Source organism: Stegodyphus dumicola, chromosome X2 (genome assembly GCF_044657685.1).
Source record: "Stegodyphus dumicola isolate Sdum_Otavi_A_Nest chromosome X2, ASM4465768v1".
Lineage (NCBI taxonomy): Eukaryota > Metazoa > Arthropoda > Arachnida > Araneae > Eresidae > Stegodyphus > Stegodyphus dumicola.
In genome coordinates this window covers 25,492,732-25,511,823 of record NC_140781.1, presented here as the reverse complement: position 1 = coordinate 25,511,823, position 19,092 = coordinate 25,492,732, and the positions used below count along the sequence as shown (strand labels likewise).

Sequence of the window (19,092 nt, the reverse complement as noted above, 5' to 3'; positions counted from 1 at the left end):
TGCGAAAACGAAATTAATAGCCCTTCTGGGCTAACGCGCTTTGGGATAAAAACGCAAAAATAGAACATAACAGCTTTCATTGTCAGTGCTTTAAAAAAAAAAAAAAAAAAATCGATAGGCCTTATTTAATTTAATAAAATCGAAAAGTTGAGCAAGTTGCATATTTTTGAGAGGATAAATATGCCACGAAACCTTCAAAATCATTTTTTAGTTCATCACGCACGCATATCTGCACACAAAAATAACAATACCTATTATTCTTCTGCATCTCTGTTTAAAAATGTTTTAAAAGAACATATGTACCGAAAAACATTTATTTGTAAAGTAAAATATTTTTTTTTCCAAAAATATTTTAAATAAATTTAAAAAAGAAGATTTTTCGCGATCATATTTTGCCGCGGTTAAGCCCGTGCAGCTGTCTGTCTGTCTGTCAGGTACTGAAAAAAATCAGTACCTCGGTACTTACGTGAAAACGTGGTTTGGACTTTGCCAAAGCTAAGTTTACTTTTAATCTATTTTCATCCATTACATTTTTTAATATTATTTTTCACTTGAAATTTGTTTTAATACTTTGTTTTCATAGATACATATCATTACTATTATTTTTATTTTCCTTTTTTTTTTTTTTTTTTTTTTTTTTTTTTGTAACAGTACTTTCTAGTTTGAACTTTTCACTTCTCTATCTTCCTATAATGAACTAATATTGTTTAATTAAACTTATAATTACTTTTCATCTTTATTAAACTTTTTTATTTCTGATAATTTTGACTTTTGCATAATTGCCAAGTTTCTGAAATTTCTAACAATAAATTTCATTAAACTATTTCTGTCACTGTACTGACTTTTTTGAATATGGCTTCTTTGCATGAAAAACTGAAATATTTCTGTTTAATTACTGACATGCATTTAATTAATACAGAGGCAGCTGCACTCGAGTTTGCCACCAATGCTGGACTTCTTCCCAGAGAGGATGAGGCACCACCTTGCCCCAAGTGCCAGGCACCCATGAGAAGCAACAAGAGAAAGGAATCAAAGCTGGGATGGCGTTGGGTCTGCAGCCTGAGAAATCGCAACAACTGCTCTGGCATGATTAACCCCATTGAAAACACCTTTTTTGAAGGTACAAAAATCCCAATAAGGGAAGCTTTAGTCATAACTGTGTACTTTGTTCTAGATCACAGTTTTAGCTACATAAATCAGCAGCTAAAGCTATGGAGGGAAAAGCAAAAATTACCAGTAATTGCAAATGAGACTATTGTTGACTTTTTATCATATTGTCGTGAGGTATGCGAAATTTTTGCCTCTCATCATAGCAGAATGTTAGGTGGTAAAGGAAAATCTATATTAATTGATGAAACATTTTTTTGACCCGCCACAAGTACAACCGCGGCAGGGTAACCAAAAATATGACCATCGTAGTTTTAGGCATCTACTGTCGAGAAGACAAAGAAGGATTATTTTTCAAGGTTAAAGGAAAAAGCAAAAGGCATTTGTGGCCTTACATTAAACGTTATGTTCACCCAGAAACCACCTTCATATACACTGACTCTGCTCCACAATATAAAAGGATAGAAAATTTATTTCCGGCAGCAACACATAAAACTACCAATCACAAGAAAGGTAAATATGTGTCTTTTTTTTTTTTTTAATGAGTGACATTTTGTTTTTCATCCTTAACATTCATTAATCCTTTATTTACAGGCGTATTCGTAGATCCCGATGATAAACAGAACACTATAAATGATCTTGAGGGTGAAAACAAACTTTTTAAGAGGTCTATAAAGAGCAAGAGAACAGATGATATTTGCACGCAGTACATGGCTGTACATTATTACAGGCGGTTCCGCTTGAAGCCCTTTACTTATGATGGAGAAAGACTTGCTCAGTTTCTACAGGACATTAAAGCTGTGTATCCAGGCCATGGAAAAGTCGGCCTTGAACTTAAAATGTTGGACGAACCAACATCAGAAAGCGAAGCAATTGAGGACCTGATGCCTCCAAAGAAATCAGCCCGACAAGATGATGATATACCATTCATTCAGGAAGATGATGATAAATGGGGTAAAACCAACAAATATAACTTTATTTTTGACATAATTTATTTATTTACATATATATACATACAAAAATTGCATTTAAATATTAAATTACATACCATTATAATCTATGTGCTTATTTTTCAGAGTAAGGGAACACAGACCAAGTTTTAAAACTGGAATAAATGATAAGAAAAGCATACAAGTAAATTGTTTACTATAATTTGTGTAAATGTTCAGATGGTCCACAAATTTTGATTTAATACCTTTTTGTTTTTCACTACATGAAATTGTTATTTTTTATTTCCTTTTAGAATTCAACCAAAAAACAGAGCCCAGAAAACAAAAGGTTGGAAATGTTGCGAAAATGTTGCATATCTTTTACAAAAAGAGGTAAATGTGTATTTCAGTTATTCTCAACTTTTATTTTGACGTGAGAGCTATTCTTTATATATTTTGTTATTCCTTCATTAAAATAAACTTTCTTTCACAGCTGCAGATCCAAAATGTCATGAAATACTATGACAGAGGTAAGACAAAATTTTAACCATTCACAGCTTATGTTTCAAATTATTGCTTCACTTTATTTTAATACTACTTCTTCAGTAAAAGCAACTGTAAAATTTATTTAGTTATTATTAGTATAAGTTTACCTACTTATTTTTCAGTAAAAAAAACTTTATTGCAAATTAGGTAATCCAAAAAAATAAATAAAAGAAAGAAGAAAATTAATTTTGACAGATAAATTGACAAACATAGAGGTGAGTTGATTAATTTAAAGGTTTCCAGCCTACTTCTTACCAGAAAACATTTTATTGTTAAGGATAATTTATCACCCCTTTCAGGTAAAGAATATTGCAGAAATGAGAAATGAATCATGGAAAGAAATGAATCTTCAGTCAGAAAATATACAGGTGAATTCATTACTTTTAATGTTTTCAGCCTGTTTATTTTAATTATGTATTTTCATACTACGTTTATTATTTTAATTTTACCACTTATTTATTATTTTAAATATAAGGATTCAATCTTACATTATTAACTTCTTAAACTTGCCACCCTTTTGTGGTAATTGTGTATTTTTGTACTATGTTCAATTATTATTTTCTAGTTAAAAAGAGTATGTAGTTAACAAAAGATTAAAACTAAACAACAGAAAGAACACTTTTAGAAAAAATATTAAAACATTTAATAAAAGTGTTTATATATACGCTAACTTATGTTTTCATTATCGTAACCTTGTTTAGTTATCTTGTATTATGAATATGCATAATATGGATATTTTGTTTAGGGACTTCAAAAATAACATTTTGCTGCCACTTAGACGAGGGAAGAAGCAAATGGAGAAATCAACTCGGATGACAAACCCAGTGCCTGGGGGTATAGCCAGGTTTTTCTTTCAAGAAACACATCCGAGTTGAAACGACTGATGCGGGCCACACCTGAAAGCGAAGGAACTGAGCAACTGCTGCCACCGCAGGAAATCTCGACGATCATGAAATTTAAAATCTTGTTTACTTATCTTGTATTTTGAATATGCATAATATGGATATTTTGTTTAGGGACTTCAAAAATAACATTTTGCTGCCACTTAGACGAGGGAAGAAGCAGATGGAGAAATCAACTCGGATGACAAACCCAGTACCTGGGGGTATAGCCAGGTTTTTCTTTCAAGAAACACATCCGAGTTGAAACGACTGATGCGGGCCACACCTGAAAGCGAAGGAACTGAGCAACTGCTGCCACCACAGGAAATCTCGACGATCATGAAATTTAAAATCTTGTTTACTTATCTTGTACTTTGAATATGCATAATATGGATATTTTGTTTAGGGACTTCAAAAATAACATTTTGCTGCTACTTAGACGAGGGAAGAAGCAGATGGAGAAATCAACTCGGATGACAAACCCAATGCCTGGGGGTATAGCCAGGTTTTTCTTTCAAGAAACACATCCGAGTTGAAACGACTGATGCGGGCCACACCTGAAAGCGAAGGAACTGAGCAACTGCTGCCACCACAGGAAATCTCGATGATCATGAAATTTAAAATCTTGTTTATTTATCTTGTATTCTGAACATATACAACGTGGATATTTTCTCTACAAAAAACTCCAAATAGTGAACTGCCAAGTAATACTGCTGAAAACTGCAAAATGTGGTGCTGAATGGTAAGTAATATAAAATATATGTGTACACATTAAAATTAGAGGATTATGGCTCCTGGCGAAACCTCGTAAAAAAAAAACGCATCAGGATTCCTACCTCCTAGTCTTACACGTACTAGCTTAAAAATTGGGATTATTTGTAACTATTTTGTTTCACTAATATCATTAATCACATTTCTTACTGTTTCTATTTTTTTATCAAATTTAGATTTAATTAAAAATCACTTTAACCTGCATGTAACGTCATGTAATGTGAAAATAGTGCCTATTTTTTAAATGAAATTATATGATAATACCCGCATAAATATTTTTTATAAATAATTGATTTAAATATAATTATAAAAACTCTAATTTACAAAATTTGGTAATGCTTCAATTAAAATGAATAGTCAAAAAGCAGAAGAAAAGATTTTTCTTTTTTTAAGTACGTGTAAGTCTTAAGGTGATGTGGAAATGGAATCATTTCTAATTTCAAAATGCAAAATGCTTGTAAAAATTGTTCTTTTTCAGATCTGATGAACAGGCCTCGATCTATAAGAGTGGAGTTCAGTGAAACGAAGTATTGGATTTTAACAAGGAATGAATCTATAACAGTTTTTCTTGTGAAAAAATGAAATTTTATAAGTTATCAGCAGAGTCATAGTTACTGTTTTCAGCGCCCAGGGAAAACTGAAGATTTTGTGCCCCTCCCGACTACTGGCCAAAAATGGAAAACATTCAACTCTAAAAATTCGTAACATCATTTTGGCCTTCCTTGGATGATGTGCCCACGGACATATGCCCCCTTTCTAGCCCTGGTTATCATATACACAGTTTCTTGTGAACTTGTTGACTGTGAGAACCTGGATACATATTTTCTTGCAAAACTGTGAGAAACTAGATAAAAATTTTCTTGTGAAAAGATGAAACTGTGAGAACCTGGATAAAAATATTCTTGTGAAAAGGTGAAACTGTGAGAACCTGGATAAAAATTTTCTTGTGAAAAAGTGAAATTTTTATATAAATATAAATAACATAATTTAAGAAGACAAAGATTGTACAAGCAATGTCATCTAGGGGTAAGTACCTTCATTTTGCAATATATGTTTACATTGATAAATTAAAAAATATGAAATTCTAGCATATTGAAACATAAGTTAAGAAATATTTGTTTAAATTTATTAATTAAAAAAGGTGAAATTCTTACATATTGAAACAAAAGTTAAAAGAAATATATGTTTAAATTGATTAATTAAAAAGAGTTGAAATTCTTGCATATTAAAAAATAAGTTAAGAAATGTATGTTTAAATTGATTAATTAAAAAAAAGTTGAAATTCTAACACAGGGAAAAATAGAAAATATATGTTCAAATTGATTAATTAATAAAAAAAAAAATGAGTGCTATATACTGAAAAATAAGTTTCTTAAAAAGAACTTAGCATATATTACAAATACCTTAATAAATGTTCTAATTTTTCATTTCTCATCCATATATATCATGTTTAACTATCATACACTTACCTGCATAACATAATTAATTTAAATATAAATTCATTATTAATTTAAATGCCAAATAATATAATGCCGAAATTACATGCAAGTCAAATTTTTAGGTTGGAAGCTTTCTTTTAAATCGATTGTTTACAGTTTGAGCGTAAGTACTTCTTCGCCCTATAGCGTTTCATGCAAAACATTTCACTCGTTAAAGTACACGTTAATTAAAATTTCTTGTTCTATTACTTTAGACTGAATTACAATTAGTAAGTTATCATATCATGCTTAGTAATATAACATTAACTATGTTGTACAACATTGAAGAAATAGGGAACGTCAGGCGTCATCATGTCAACATGAACAAGGGTAAGTTCAATTTTTCCTTTTGGCAGTTCAGAATTGTTTTCCCTGTCCACTTCCCTCGGATAGGGAAAACAATATTTGGCCGCCATCTTGGATTTCGAAATGCGCTTTTTGGCGCATTTCTGAAATCCAAGATGGCGGCCAAAAACTCGCCAAATTCAGCCAAGAGCCAGGTATCCGAAATGAGCTTTTTTTTTAATCTTTTTTGAATATTGTATAAAAGGATTAAGCATTTTTTAAACTGCATATCATTTTAAGATTCGACTTGCAGGAAGACAAAATATGGTCATTCAATCAAATGCTTATGATTGCTTTTTAACATTTTCTCATAAATATTGTTTGCATTTTTATTGTATTTTAGATACTTTAGTTATGTAAAGTGAACATGAGAATATTAGGAAAGCTGAAGAATATGAATAGCTACCATAATACATGTCTTTTTTCATCGAGCCCATTGTTTTAGAAACCAATGCACCATTATTATATGCTGGCTTATTTTATAATTATATGCACTTTAATTTTATGTTCTTGTTACTGTAGTATTGTCATTATAATAAAAGTATTGATAATTTTTGTTGAATCTTGCAAGTTGCCTAACATTCAGAATTATTACAGTCAAAAGTCGTTAATTCGGACACCCGTAATCCGGAATGATCTATAATCCGGACCTCAAAGCTAAAATCTTTCTGTGCATGCGCCGCATTGACGCATGCGCACAGGCGTTTTACTCGTGTGCGCAAGACATTTACATCTGCGCAAGTGCAGAATACGTTTTCGCGTGCGCGTTTAATGTATGACGGACGGTATAAGCTAAAATTATCTAATTATCTATTTCAGTTAATGTTGATAATTGCGTTGTTCCTTAATCTTTAAATTGGATCCGGCTTATTATTTTTTGCAGACTGTAAGAGCAATTTTCTAAAAGTAAGCTTGAACTTTCGATTATGTCAAATAGAATTTCCGATGCTGGAGCTCCCAAAGGATCTAGAAAACGAAAGTATGTTTCGATGTCCATCAAACAAAAAACGAATTGCTACAAAAAATGAATAAAAGCATATCCTTTGTTTATCTAACCGTTCCAAAATCTGTTTATCAATTTCACGCTGCTCTGCGCGGGGGGGGGCACGTCGCGGCGCGCAATGAACTGGAAGTTGATCTGTCAACACTATCGTTATCTTCAGGGCAGATGTTTTTATTTTAGTCGGCTTATAATTCCTTACTAAATGTAGTATTTAATTTCGATGTACTCCGTCTTTGATATGATTTAAATCAAATTCCTCGTCATTATAAATATCACGAATACAAATCATATAGTTTTCTGGTTGCAATTTTCTAATTTCGGCTATGAGTAAGGTATGCTTTATGCATCCGCGTGTTAAAAGAAATGTTTAATAAAGTAAACAAATAAATATTAGGCTTCTTTTTTGGTAAATTTGGATACCCTTTAGATCATAATTGCTCATTATTTTATAAATTACGGTTTCATATTTTTAGTTTTATAATTTCTGCATGCCATCTTACCAGATTTAAACTGATGATCTATAATCCGGAAAAATCGATAATCCGGAATCGCCGAAGTCCCGACGAGTCCGGATTAAAGACTTTTGACTGTACTACCGAATTTTACTGATAGGTTTTTTCGAGTTGACATAATCTGTCTGATAAATAAAAAAAACTGGTGTTTAAATTATATGCATTTCTCTTAATGTTTCATTGAAAGTGAGATGGAAATATAAATGCTATCCAGAAAAGTGAATTCTTTTTACCTGAAATAACAAACTGTACTAAATGATTAATGTTTATATCATTTTAGAAATGTCAATATTAAAGTTTCTCCCCCTTCTCTTTTTTGATTTTGAAATAATTTATAATAAAATAATATATGCATAAGTGAAATTAATGTAAAGTGTCATTCAATAATATAATTTATTTTTACTGATATATTTATATTTCTTATCTGGGTTTTCTTATGGTGTTAGAAGAAGGAAAAGACTGTAATGTTTTAATTAAGGAAATAATTAAAACATTACAGTCTTTTAAATAACACAGTTACAGTAATGTTTATTGAAGCAATCAGTACTGTGTGATTGCCAGTGATTGAATAATGTTAAAATGCATTGTTCATAAGGAAATTTGCTTATCTTTTTGTGTTATAGATTTTATTTTGACACAAGCTGAAATTTGAATTATTGGAAGCACTTTGAAAACCCGAATTATTTCCTGAATCATTAATCAGGCCAATATATAACTTACAAATTTTCATACAAAATTATTTCTTTGAGCATATTATAAAGAGCTCATTTAATTTTATTATTTATACAAATTTTAGACAAAAGTAGCATGTAACAGTTAAAGATTTATTGAAGCCTACTTGTTACTTGTGGTAACAAAGAAGTGTGAAAGATATTGCCACATTAGCGAACATGACGATCATTGATGCTTAGTTTAGTAATTTAATAATATATTGAGAAATGCTGGGAACTTTCAGAAGTAGACATTTCGGAAATGATGGGCTTGATAAGAAATTTACATGGTTTTATTATTTATTCTTTAGTTAAGAATGGATTTTAGATGTTCATGTGAAAGAATTCTGTTTAATTATATGTGAAAGAATTGTTAAAGTTTGGCATTTAAAAAAATGAATTAATAATATGCAATTATCTTTTTATTATACATATATTACTATATATTTCTAATGCGCTATGTAAATGTCAGTGCTAAACAATTGAGATACTATTGTCAGGGCAATCTTTTCTTATACATGAAAAATTCTGATACTTTCTTATCATCTGCCCTCACAGCTTCAACTTATGCTAAAACAGCAAGAGTATGCACACGATAATAGCAAACTATGAATATGCATACCATACACATGTATTTACATGCTTTATATTTAATCTTTATTTCTGAATAATATTCCATTGGATGAAAAATATATGAATATTGACCCAATGTATATATTTTTGTGTGTGTGCATCCTAAAATTTCTTGTTTCTTATAAAGTGCTTATTTGAATTACTACTTGTGAACAGAGCAGTAGATATGAACCATAAACTAACCATTTTGCCAATTTTCACAGCTTTGCAGATAGTCAGAAAGCACCAAAATTTGTAATAATGTTAAGTTTAAATGATGTTCTATACTTTTGTGTTAATTTTTCTATTCTATTAATTCTATTACTGTGTTATCAAACTTTCTGCAGGAATTTCAACTGGTTAAGATGTTATTACCATGTGGAGAAGAATTTGGTTTTCAAGCTAGAAAAAATTGCAGCTGAAGGATTTTGTAGAAGGTCAGTCAAACTGGTTTTAGTTAATTATAATTTAATTTTGGGTGAAGAATTCTCAAATTTATTTATCATAAGTGTCTAAAGGTCTTCTAAATTAAATTCTGCTTGTTTTTGAAATTTTTCATGACATTCATTCTTTGATTATTATTATTTTTTTTTATTTTTTTAATTTACTAACTTACATCCAGGCACATAATTGCATTTAATGCCATACCTTAAATATTGTAAAATGTCAAAATAATACATTTCACTTAAAAATGTGGTTGTGACAGTAAATTTTCTGTTACATTTAATCATATTTATAAACATTGGTATACATCATTTTTCAATAATCTGTGTATTATTTTGTGCATTTCTTTTACATCCAAGATCTGGCATATGACTTGCTTTTCAAACTGATAACATGGTGTAATAATGTAATCTAATGGTTAAAGTTTACTATGGAACGGGCCAAATTTAATAAATTATTCTTTGATAGAAATTTATTCATGTGTTCAGTGTGTCTCATCTCTTTAAATTGCTAAAGTAAATTTTATGTACTTGCATTTAGGAATTTTGACTGTATCAGAGTAATTTTGTTTCAGTTATTATAACATGCAAGGGAAAAATATTCATTCATAGCTCTGTATTTAAAATTAGTTAATTAAAGTCCTTAATAAAGAGGGATGTTTTGTTGTTTTTAATGTCGATAGAGTTTAATTCAAAAATATGCCACATTAAGGGTTACATTTTAACCTAATTTAAAATTTTCATTACTTTAACATGTCCAATAATTGTTATTTTAACTCCAATATTGTAATAACATCAAAATTCCTTACTTTTTGATAGGTAATCCAAATGTAAAACAAGAAAAGAAAAAATTAAAATCTAGAAGTGTATTTATTTCATACCTCTAACAAATAAAAACAACACAAGCACTTTTTACTGTCTATCTGCATAGTGTGACATGTCCCGTAAGACTGAGATTTGTATGGTCAAATCCATGTTTCAGTTAAAGAAAAATTCATGCACAGTCTTCTGATTTTCCCTTCGATTAAGGATTCTGTATATACTAGCATAAGAAATATATTAGTTAATGCAGTGTTATACATCAATATTTATAGACAATTATTGTGGCTATGTTTATTATAATTTTGTTCACTGTAATGGCTGGAGTGCCTAAACCATCATGCTGTGTAAACAAAACTCAAATCTTCATCTCTGCATACTGCTCCACTAGTGTTTAAACCACTGAAATGGTGATTATGGTAGAACATCTTTGGTAAAAATTTACTGTAACCCTTGGCGAATCGTTTCTTTTTTTTTATATCAAGATCATCACCTGAGAGGATCGGCACCAATTTCAAGGTGGCCGCTACACAAAACCAAAATAAGAAGTCAAAGACATACACAAACTCTGTGTCCATGTACACATCGACCTATTAAAACAGAGAACTGCACAAACTGGGCATTGTGCACTGCCTTAACTTTGTCCATGTACACATTGATCTATTTTCACTTTAAGAAAATCAGAAAGTTAAAAATATCATAATTACCAGAAAAAATTCACCACTGTCTTAACACACAGACAACCAAAAATACACAGAGAGGAATAAGTTACCAAAAATACATATTTTCTAACATAAAAACATTAAACAACAAATCTTCTAACAAAAATTAACACACAGAGACAAAAAAATAAATGAAACGTCATTTTTTTTTAACATACCTTTTTCACATGCATATGTTTAGGCTTCCCACCACCATCCTCCAGGTAAGCAATTCAATTAAATTTTTTGTCTCTTAGTCACCTCAGACATACTCGAACGATGGTACCCACACCAAAATAATAAATAGCATGTTCAAAATACAAGACCATACCACTTCCGTGCAACCAAACACAGCAATTGAAAAGAATGGTAAGAACCAAAAATCTGGGACCGTACAAAAGGTTTACTATTTAAAAAAGTAGCCCAAAACTAAATTTATCACAGCACATTGGCAGTATTTGCAGAAATAACTCCTTTTTATTGACAAAAAAAAGTTTTTTTTTTTTTTTTTCCCAAAGGCTACTTTCGCCAACATTATCAACATTAGGGTTACTGCAAAACTTATTTGACGCAATGGGCTTCCACATTTCACAAACAACCAATACCACTTTGCGATTTTTTTTCAGACAGAAACCAAGGTGTACCATACAGTAAAGATTAGCCACACCTTCATTTACTACTGTTACAAGTACTTCTTTGTAAATTTCTGCGGTTAAATTCAAAAGTTTAAAACTGCATTAACATGATCAGATTCAGAGTCATAGCTAGGGTTTTCAGCGTCCAGGGACAACTGAAGATTTCGCGCCCCCTACTGCTTGCCAAGGATGAGAAACATTTAATTCTAAAATGTTCTAACATCAGTTTGGCGCCCCTTGGATTCTGCACCCGGGGACAGATGCCCCCCTTGCCCCCCTCTAGCTATGCCCCTGATCAGATTTTATTTTCTGCATGTAGCTAACAATTACTTATGTGTTGTCAGATAAATGTTACCAGATGCAGTTAATTATTTTTTACTTGCCAATCTCATGAAACAAGTTTTTTTTGCTCCTGCAAGACTTTACTTTGTGTTGCAAAATAAATTCATTCTCACTCTTTTTGGACTTGCCTACACATTAAATTTAAAATAGTTTTATGAATAGGTAAGATGTGATTATCATAATTTTGTTTCTCTCTTTATCTTGGCAACTTTATATGTTGATTCAGTATCCAGGTTACCTACCAGTGGCTGATTGATAAAACTGCTCATATGTTCAGCTGGTGGTTTAAGTTTATTTTCTGACATAAAAAATTTTAAAAGGCATCCCCCATGTTTATTTTACTATAATCGAAAAATCAAATAATTGCTACTCTGTTTATAGGTACTAAATGTTAAAATATTTTAAATGCTTCCTTTAATTTGCATTCTAATAGTCATTTGTTTAAATTTAATTATGAATTATATTCACATATAGTAATTGTGAGTGTTTTTTTATTTTAGGTGCTGTGAAAGGCAATGAGAGTTCTTATATACATAAGAATACATGGATATAAGATTGTTTTTCATGAATTCAAATAAAATGTGATAAATTGGATTAATAAAAACTATTTTGAATTTTGAAAAGTGTTTTTCCTCTGTTAATCATAGTATAGTGCCATAAATTTCTGAATGTGTTTATTTTTCATCCAAATAAATAGCTTTACAAAAATTTGTTATATTAATAGATATTGCATAATTTAGCATTATTATAAATATTTATTATAGCAGATTTAGCTGAACTACTTTTTTAGTCTCTTTGCAGATGAAGTCACAAAGGTAAGTGGTTAGATATTTTTCTGTATTCCCCATTAAGTAATTTTATCTGGTAAATTACCATTACTTATATACTAAAGGTGAAAGAATAAGCTTTCCTTGAAGATACAAAAATTTGCAGATATTTCAAAAAATTGGTATACGTAAAAAAGTTCTTAAATTGCCACATATGCGAAACTGAAAATGTTATATATGAAATAGTTCAGAAATATAAATATTTTCACTATTTTTTAACTATAATTCACTGCATTTGTTATATATAATCACAGTTTAAGGTAGCAGTGCTTTTCTCACTGTGATTTCTCATGTATTTTGATTCATAAATGCACGTATTTTGATTTCTCTTTTGAGACCGAATAAAAAATGAACTAAACATTCTCGTTGACATTGAGAGTTGAATAAAAGCTCACCTTAAAATAAAATGAATTAATAAATTTATGGAAAATTTTACATTGCATATATTGAGCAGAAAGAGTAAACTGAATATACTTAATGGAATTAATAATTGGTAAAGTTGATAGCAGAATAAAATGCCTTAATTGCATGGTAAACAGTAGATCTTTTGAAGTTTTTCTATGTTGCGTAAAATGCAGATTTAAATTTTTGATATTGATTGTCATATAAATGGCGATTACTGTTTTATTTTGCTCTGAAATGAATGTAATACAATTCTGGATGAGACAACCTTTAACATGCGCTAGAATTTACAAAGTTTAATTTGGTGCTGATTTCAACGGGTAAATTTCATTTTACTGAATTTTGCGTAAAATAATACCAATGAACCATTGCAAATTATTTTCAGAACTTTTTTTTTAATCTAAAAGGGCTATTAGTTTTGAAATGTGACTTCATATCGTCAGTCGTAAACTTGTTTCGCTTTTCATTCAAGTCTTGCCATTTGGCAAAATTTAACATATTTACCTTTAAAATCTAATATATTATTGACTAACAAGCCAAGCTATTTAAAAGCATTACACACAGTTCTTAACAATGCTTTTTTAAATTTTTAATCTGATTGATTTAAAATGCATTTAATTCATGATATATCTAATTGAAAACATTTTAGTATTTCTACATAATTACATGATATATTTCTTCATTTTTCAAATATATAGAAGATATATAACTTTCTGGTGTCAGTATCTTATAAAATGTTTTGCTATTTCCACTGCCCCATCTGTATTGATAATCTATGCATTCATGAACTTTTAGCCTCTTTGAGTGACTGCTAAATTCTGAGGCCTTTAAGATTTTTTTTTTTTTAATTGTGTGAGCAGAAAGATAGAATTTTAGAAGAGCTTCTTGAGTTACCTTTTGAATGATATAAAGAATTGTTAACATAATGTCAAATTTTTACAACTAAATATTAAATATATAAAAAAGCCTGCAGCATTCTCATGTTACGAAAACATATTTATTTATTCTGAGGCTAGGAATTGATTTAGTTTTAAAAATACAATTTATTCCTTTTTAACAATTTCCCAACAGTGTCATCAAAACACTATAAACTCCTTACATGTTTTAAAGAAAGATGATTCATTTATGTAAAGATTATTAAATGGGTAATTTTATTATTCAATTTTTAATACAAATTAACTGAAATTAGAAACTGATTTTGTAAGATAATTTAATTATGAATAATTCAATTTGGGGGCTATTGGATGTTTAAAAATGATGAAAAGATTTTTAATATCTTAAAAATAAGAGCAAAATTTTCAGTTTTAATATTTTGTATTAATAATTCATTTTAATTTCCTTGCTCAGTTTTAATATATTCACAAATTCAGATTTAAAAACAAAATAAGTTGTATAAATATTTTCAACATTTCTGATTTTTCCATAGTAACCATAGGAGAACGATTTGAGACTATCTGTGTAAAAAAAAGTAGGTTTTAGATCATCACACCTTCACATCATTTCACTGGAATTTTCCTCTGTATATATACTGGGATGACACTAAGCAGTTGAGAGTATGTATTTAAGAGGTTAAAGGGATATTGTAACTAGTGTTTCAAATCCTGATAACATCCCATACGCTGTCGGTGGGACGTAGATAGGATGTCCTAAGGATATACTGGGATGTGACATTAAGCGCTCAGGAGGATGAGTTTAGGAGGAAATTGGGATATTACGGGATGTCCTGAGGATGTAGTAAGTAGGACTTTAAATCCTAATAACATCCCATATGCTGTCTATGGGACATAGATAGGATGTTTTTAGGATATAATGGGATGTGCTTAGGAGGTTTGTGGGATGTCCTGAGGATGTAGGAAGTAGGAGTTCATATCCTAATAACATCCCGCACGCTGTCGATGGGACTTGGTTAGGATGTCCTGAGGATATCCCGGGATGTGACATTAAGCACTCGGGAGGAAGTGTTTAGGAGGTTCGCGGGATATTCCGGGATGTCCCGAGGATGTGCGCATATCCCGCGAGCAACATCCTTGGGATATCCCAAGGATGTTTTTGTGCTATGTGGGTAGTTAGCTTTCCGCATTTTTCATATATGAGCTTTAATTCGCATTTCCAGTTCTTCTCGGAAAAGGCTTTTAATTAATAATTCCACAAACCTGTGGTTCCTAAACTGTGCGCAGTGGTTGGTTGAGAGGTTCATTGCGAAATATAGTCAAACTCGGTTAATTCGGATTCAGAAGCGAATGTAAAAAGGTTCAGATTATCCAAAATTCGAATTATACAAATTTGTTAAAATTAATGATCGTGGCTAATAATTAATTTAGCTATCCAATTTTCATGCCGTTTCTGTTCAGGTTCAATCTTGCTTTGCATGCGTGCAAAAGAAACGACGAAAGATGGACCGAAATATTTCATTCACAAACTTTGTTAGTTCAGCTTTCATTAGTTCCTTCAGTTTAAAAAATTTGTAATTTTCATGGGCTTCCTTTCATTTGTTTGTACAGTCATTAGGTTAATTGGAAGCAGAAAAGATTAAAAATATGCAACCGCCTTCGCCGGGAATCGAACCACAGACCTCTGGAATACCGGCCCAGCGTGCTACCGTTACACCACGAAGGCACGCTAGGGAAGTGGGAGAAATACCTTATATACTCCCCTTTTTAAAGGGCGACTAGGGTTTTAGGGGACCTAGTCGCGAAATCCTGGGCGCGGAGAATCATCATCCACAACCCATGTATAGTATCCTAATAGTTCGGGCGCCACTTGTAGAGTCATTAGGTTAATTGGAAGCAGAAAAGATGAAAAATATGCAACCGCCTTCGCCTGGAATTGAACCACGGACCTCTGAAATAACGGCCCAGCGTGCTACCGTAACACCACGAAGGCACGCTAGGGAAGTGGGAGAAATACCTTATATGTTTTTGTGTAGCATGCAACATCTGCGAGTTTGCTTACAAAATGGAAACTTCGAGCTTTAACATTAATTTGAGTTTCAGCAATTTTTCTTTTTTATTTCTAAATATATCCGCAGTTCCTTGTATACCTGTAAGACCAAAGTTGTAATTTTGGTGTCCAGCCCACTTTTATCTGTACCGTTAACTGCTGTCGGCATGATCGGTGTAATGGTTAGCGACACTGACTGCCTCACAGTTGAGTCTGGTTTCGAATCCCGAAACATGCATGGATTTTTCTACGTGCATAGTGTCTGTGCCGCATAGGAGCACTTAAAATGCTAGCGAGCTGAAAACCTAGGGTATGTCCCCGGAGATTCTTCTCATTCGGTACCGCATTGTGGCAAAACGGATCCCAGTATATGAATCCTCTGTTTGGGGTCCAGGTCTAAAATGTTCATATGGCACTTGTCCTACTTATAATGCAGAGGTTTTTCCTTCTCAAGATAAGCCGCACAAATCGTCCTACACCGACATCTTCTTACAGATGCTTTTGGGCCTTGCACCATTAGATTTGGCAATAAAAGGGAGGCTAGTGTTGCGAGAGTGTCCCGATCATCACAGACCGTCACTCTATGGAATCATGTACAAATCTATTATGACTATGAACAGAAGTTCACATCATAGCGCTGTCATCCTGGTTATTTCAACATAGCCAACAATATCGCACTGAGACCTCTGCAGCCTGCCTTGGTGGGGATTTTTACAGTGCGTTTTGTCACGTAGTAACTAAACAGTCTACACAATAATGGATCCCCACCCCGGGGATTGACGCCGACGAAGGAAATCCTCTTGCGTACTGGCTAAGACCTGTACCTAGGCAGCTTTGGCACCAGGGGTAAATAATCACTCTTCACAGGACCAGAACCATCGGTTCTTCGGTCACAGGTTCAGGGTCGGCAGGGACCAAGGTCCGTACCTTGGGCAGGGACCATACTGGTGCTGTCAGGTCATTTTCGGGGTGTCTTGGGCCGCAACATCTCACTATTAGATACGCTCCAGGGTTAGAGAAATAATCATGTATGGGATTCATGCCTGGATCACAGCCTCTTTCTGGCTTCATGTATAATAATGAAAAGGAAAACTGGGTTCGTTCAACTTGGTTCAGATACCTACAAAGATTCAATAAAAGACAAATAAATTGGAAATGTGGGTAGTCAGGTAAATAAGCAAAAAGTAGCCATTATGCATGGGATTGCCCCTTTATCAAAAAGCATTAGGTTAGAACATTATGGTAATATTGCTCTAGCAATATTACCATAATTAAATTAAGAGCATTATGGTAATATTGCTCTAGCAATATTACCATAATGCTCTTAATTTAAGATTAAGAGTAATTGCAATAGAATTTAAGATTAAGAGATTAAGGTAATATTGAAAGATTTCTCTATATGACTGAAATGGCCAGATTGGACATTATAAAAATTATAATGAATTTAAACAGGTATGAATATTTCACTGTTTGTGAATAATGAATATTTCTATGTATAATGGAATCGTTAATAATGTATATTTTTCGTTTGGAGAATTATTATATTAGTTGTATTGATATATATCATATTATTTTAATTTATACAGCTCTAATAAAACTTTTTTTATGGTTTCATTTGAATTTTGTTTGTAGGGTCATTAGATTTTTTTATGAATATGAAAGACGGGGAAAATGTGCAATATTCTCGCCGGACTCGAAACCTGGACCTCTCGAATACTCGTCATGATGCTTCTACACTACGAAGACATGCAGAAGGGAGGGAGAAAATACCTTACAACATGTATAATGCAAACGATGTGAAATTATGTTGAAAAATTCTGTTGATGCTATTAATCTATATGATTAAGTAAATAATGGAATATGAATATTAGGTTTATGTATAGTATATAAAATAAATGAATATATTTTAGGTTAAAATAACACGCTGAACAAATATTAATTTAGAAGTCAAACAACAAAATTATCATTATTATAGTTAATGCAAATTGTTGTTGTTTGGCTTCTAAATGTATTTCTTCTATTTTGTTTATAATTAACGATTAGTTTATGTAAATAAGAATAAATGGTAAACATAATTTTTAACAATTATTCTCGATATAATATTATTAATTAAAGTGATATTGTATACATAATGCAAATTGTTATTGCGGAAGCTTTCCGGAAAAGCTACAAGAGCCAACTACGGTTTCGAAGAGATTTCAGCATGCCTGAGAACTTTGGTTCGTATTAGTTAGCGAAGACCGCCGTAGCTAGACAACTTGTTTGCGCACATAAAAACCGTCGTGGTCTTCTATGTGATACCAGTGGGTACTTGAAGAAGAAAGAAATATACTGTCATGAAATACATGATTATTATTCCTGTTATCCATTATGATGCATACTGTATTTTTCTTTGATTATTGTGTATTATTTAATGTTAGGTCTTGCCTTCGGTGCCTCGCCAACTGTCGGTTCGACACAGTGCGAGAAGTAACTAGACCGGGCTCCGGGTCACCCCCCAACGTTAGTTGGTTGGTTCCAGAACACCCGACATTGACTTTCATTACGAAAGGCATAGTTACTCCATTTAGTACCGGTCTTGATCGGGCGAGGGGGGCCTTTAGGGACAAGTAAACTAAAACGCACGCTATTTCTGCGAATATTCTGAATAAGGGTCAAGATGACCTTGTTGGCAGTGGCGCAAATAAGGGTATGCAAAGAATGCCGTCGCACAGAGGCCTCAAGGTTTAGGAGGCCCTTGAATGTCCAGCTGAGCTACATTTATTTTAAACTTAAAGATGGATTCTTTTATAAATACTATATATATATATAAATAGAATCCGTCTTCTTTTAAATTTCAGGGGCCCTCTGCGTCATATGACACAGTTAGGGGGCTCTTGGAAGCAGACAGAAAAGCTGAATTCAGTGTTACATACACCAAACCTTCAACTGAATACAAAGCAGAAAAACTATATGCTTTTATTTGAGTACCATAGAGCTTTCGCCACCCAACTGGTATAGTGGTTAGCGTCGCTGACTGCCGTGCCGAAGGGCCCGGGTTCGAATCCTGGAGATGGGAAGGTATGGATGTTTGGAAATGTATAGTGTCG

General features: G+C 32.1%; 1 protein-coding gene and 1 long non-coding RNA gene across 5 annotated transcripts; both read left to right on the top strand.

The window, feature by feature from the left end:
• Window positions 1-1,403: 1,403 nt before the first annotated feature.
• On the top strand, window positions 1,404-3,013 carry LOC146992707 (uncharacterized). Of its 4 annotated transcripts, XM_085808767.1 has the most exons (6): window positions 1,404-1,620; window positions 1,702-2,061; window positions 2,184-2,241; window positions 2,351-2,429; window positions 2,530-2,566; window positions 2,730-3,011. In XM_085808767.1, exons 1-3 carry the CDS (start codon window positions 1,407-1,409, stop codon window positions 2,186-2,188), a joined length of 579 nt encoding a protein of 192 aa, XP_085664893.1. In that variant the 5' UTR covers window positions 1,404-1,406; the 3' UTR covers window positions 2,189-2,241; window positions 2,351-2,429; window positions 2,530-2,566; window positions 2,730-3,011. The 4 variants fall into 4 exon arrangements, with proteins under 4 accessions (XP_085664893.1, XP_085664891.1, XP_085664892.1 ...); XM_085808765.1 differs by having other exon boundaries at window positions 1,702-2,241; window positions 2,730-3,013; XM_085808766.1 differs by having other exon boundaries at window positions 2,184-2,429.
• Window positions 3,014-4,295: 1,282 nt separating this feature from the next.
• LOC146992706 (uncharacterized) lies at window positions 4,296-12,457 on the top strand. The gene is made up of 3 exons (XR_015038824.1): window positions 4,296-5,260; window positions 9,242-9,331; window positions 12,335-12,457. It is a non-coding gene; the product is annotated as an uncharacterized LOC146992706 (long non-coding RNA).
• The last annotated feature ends 6,635 nt before the right edge of the window (window positions 12,458-19,092 follow it).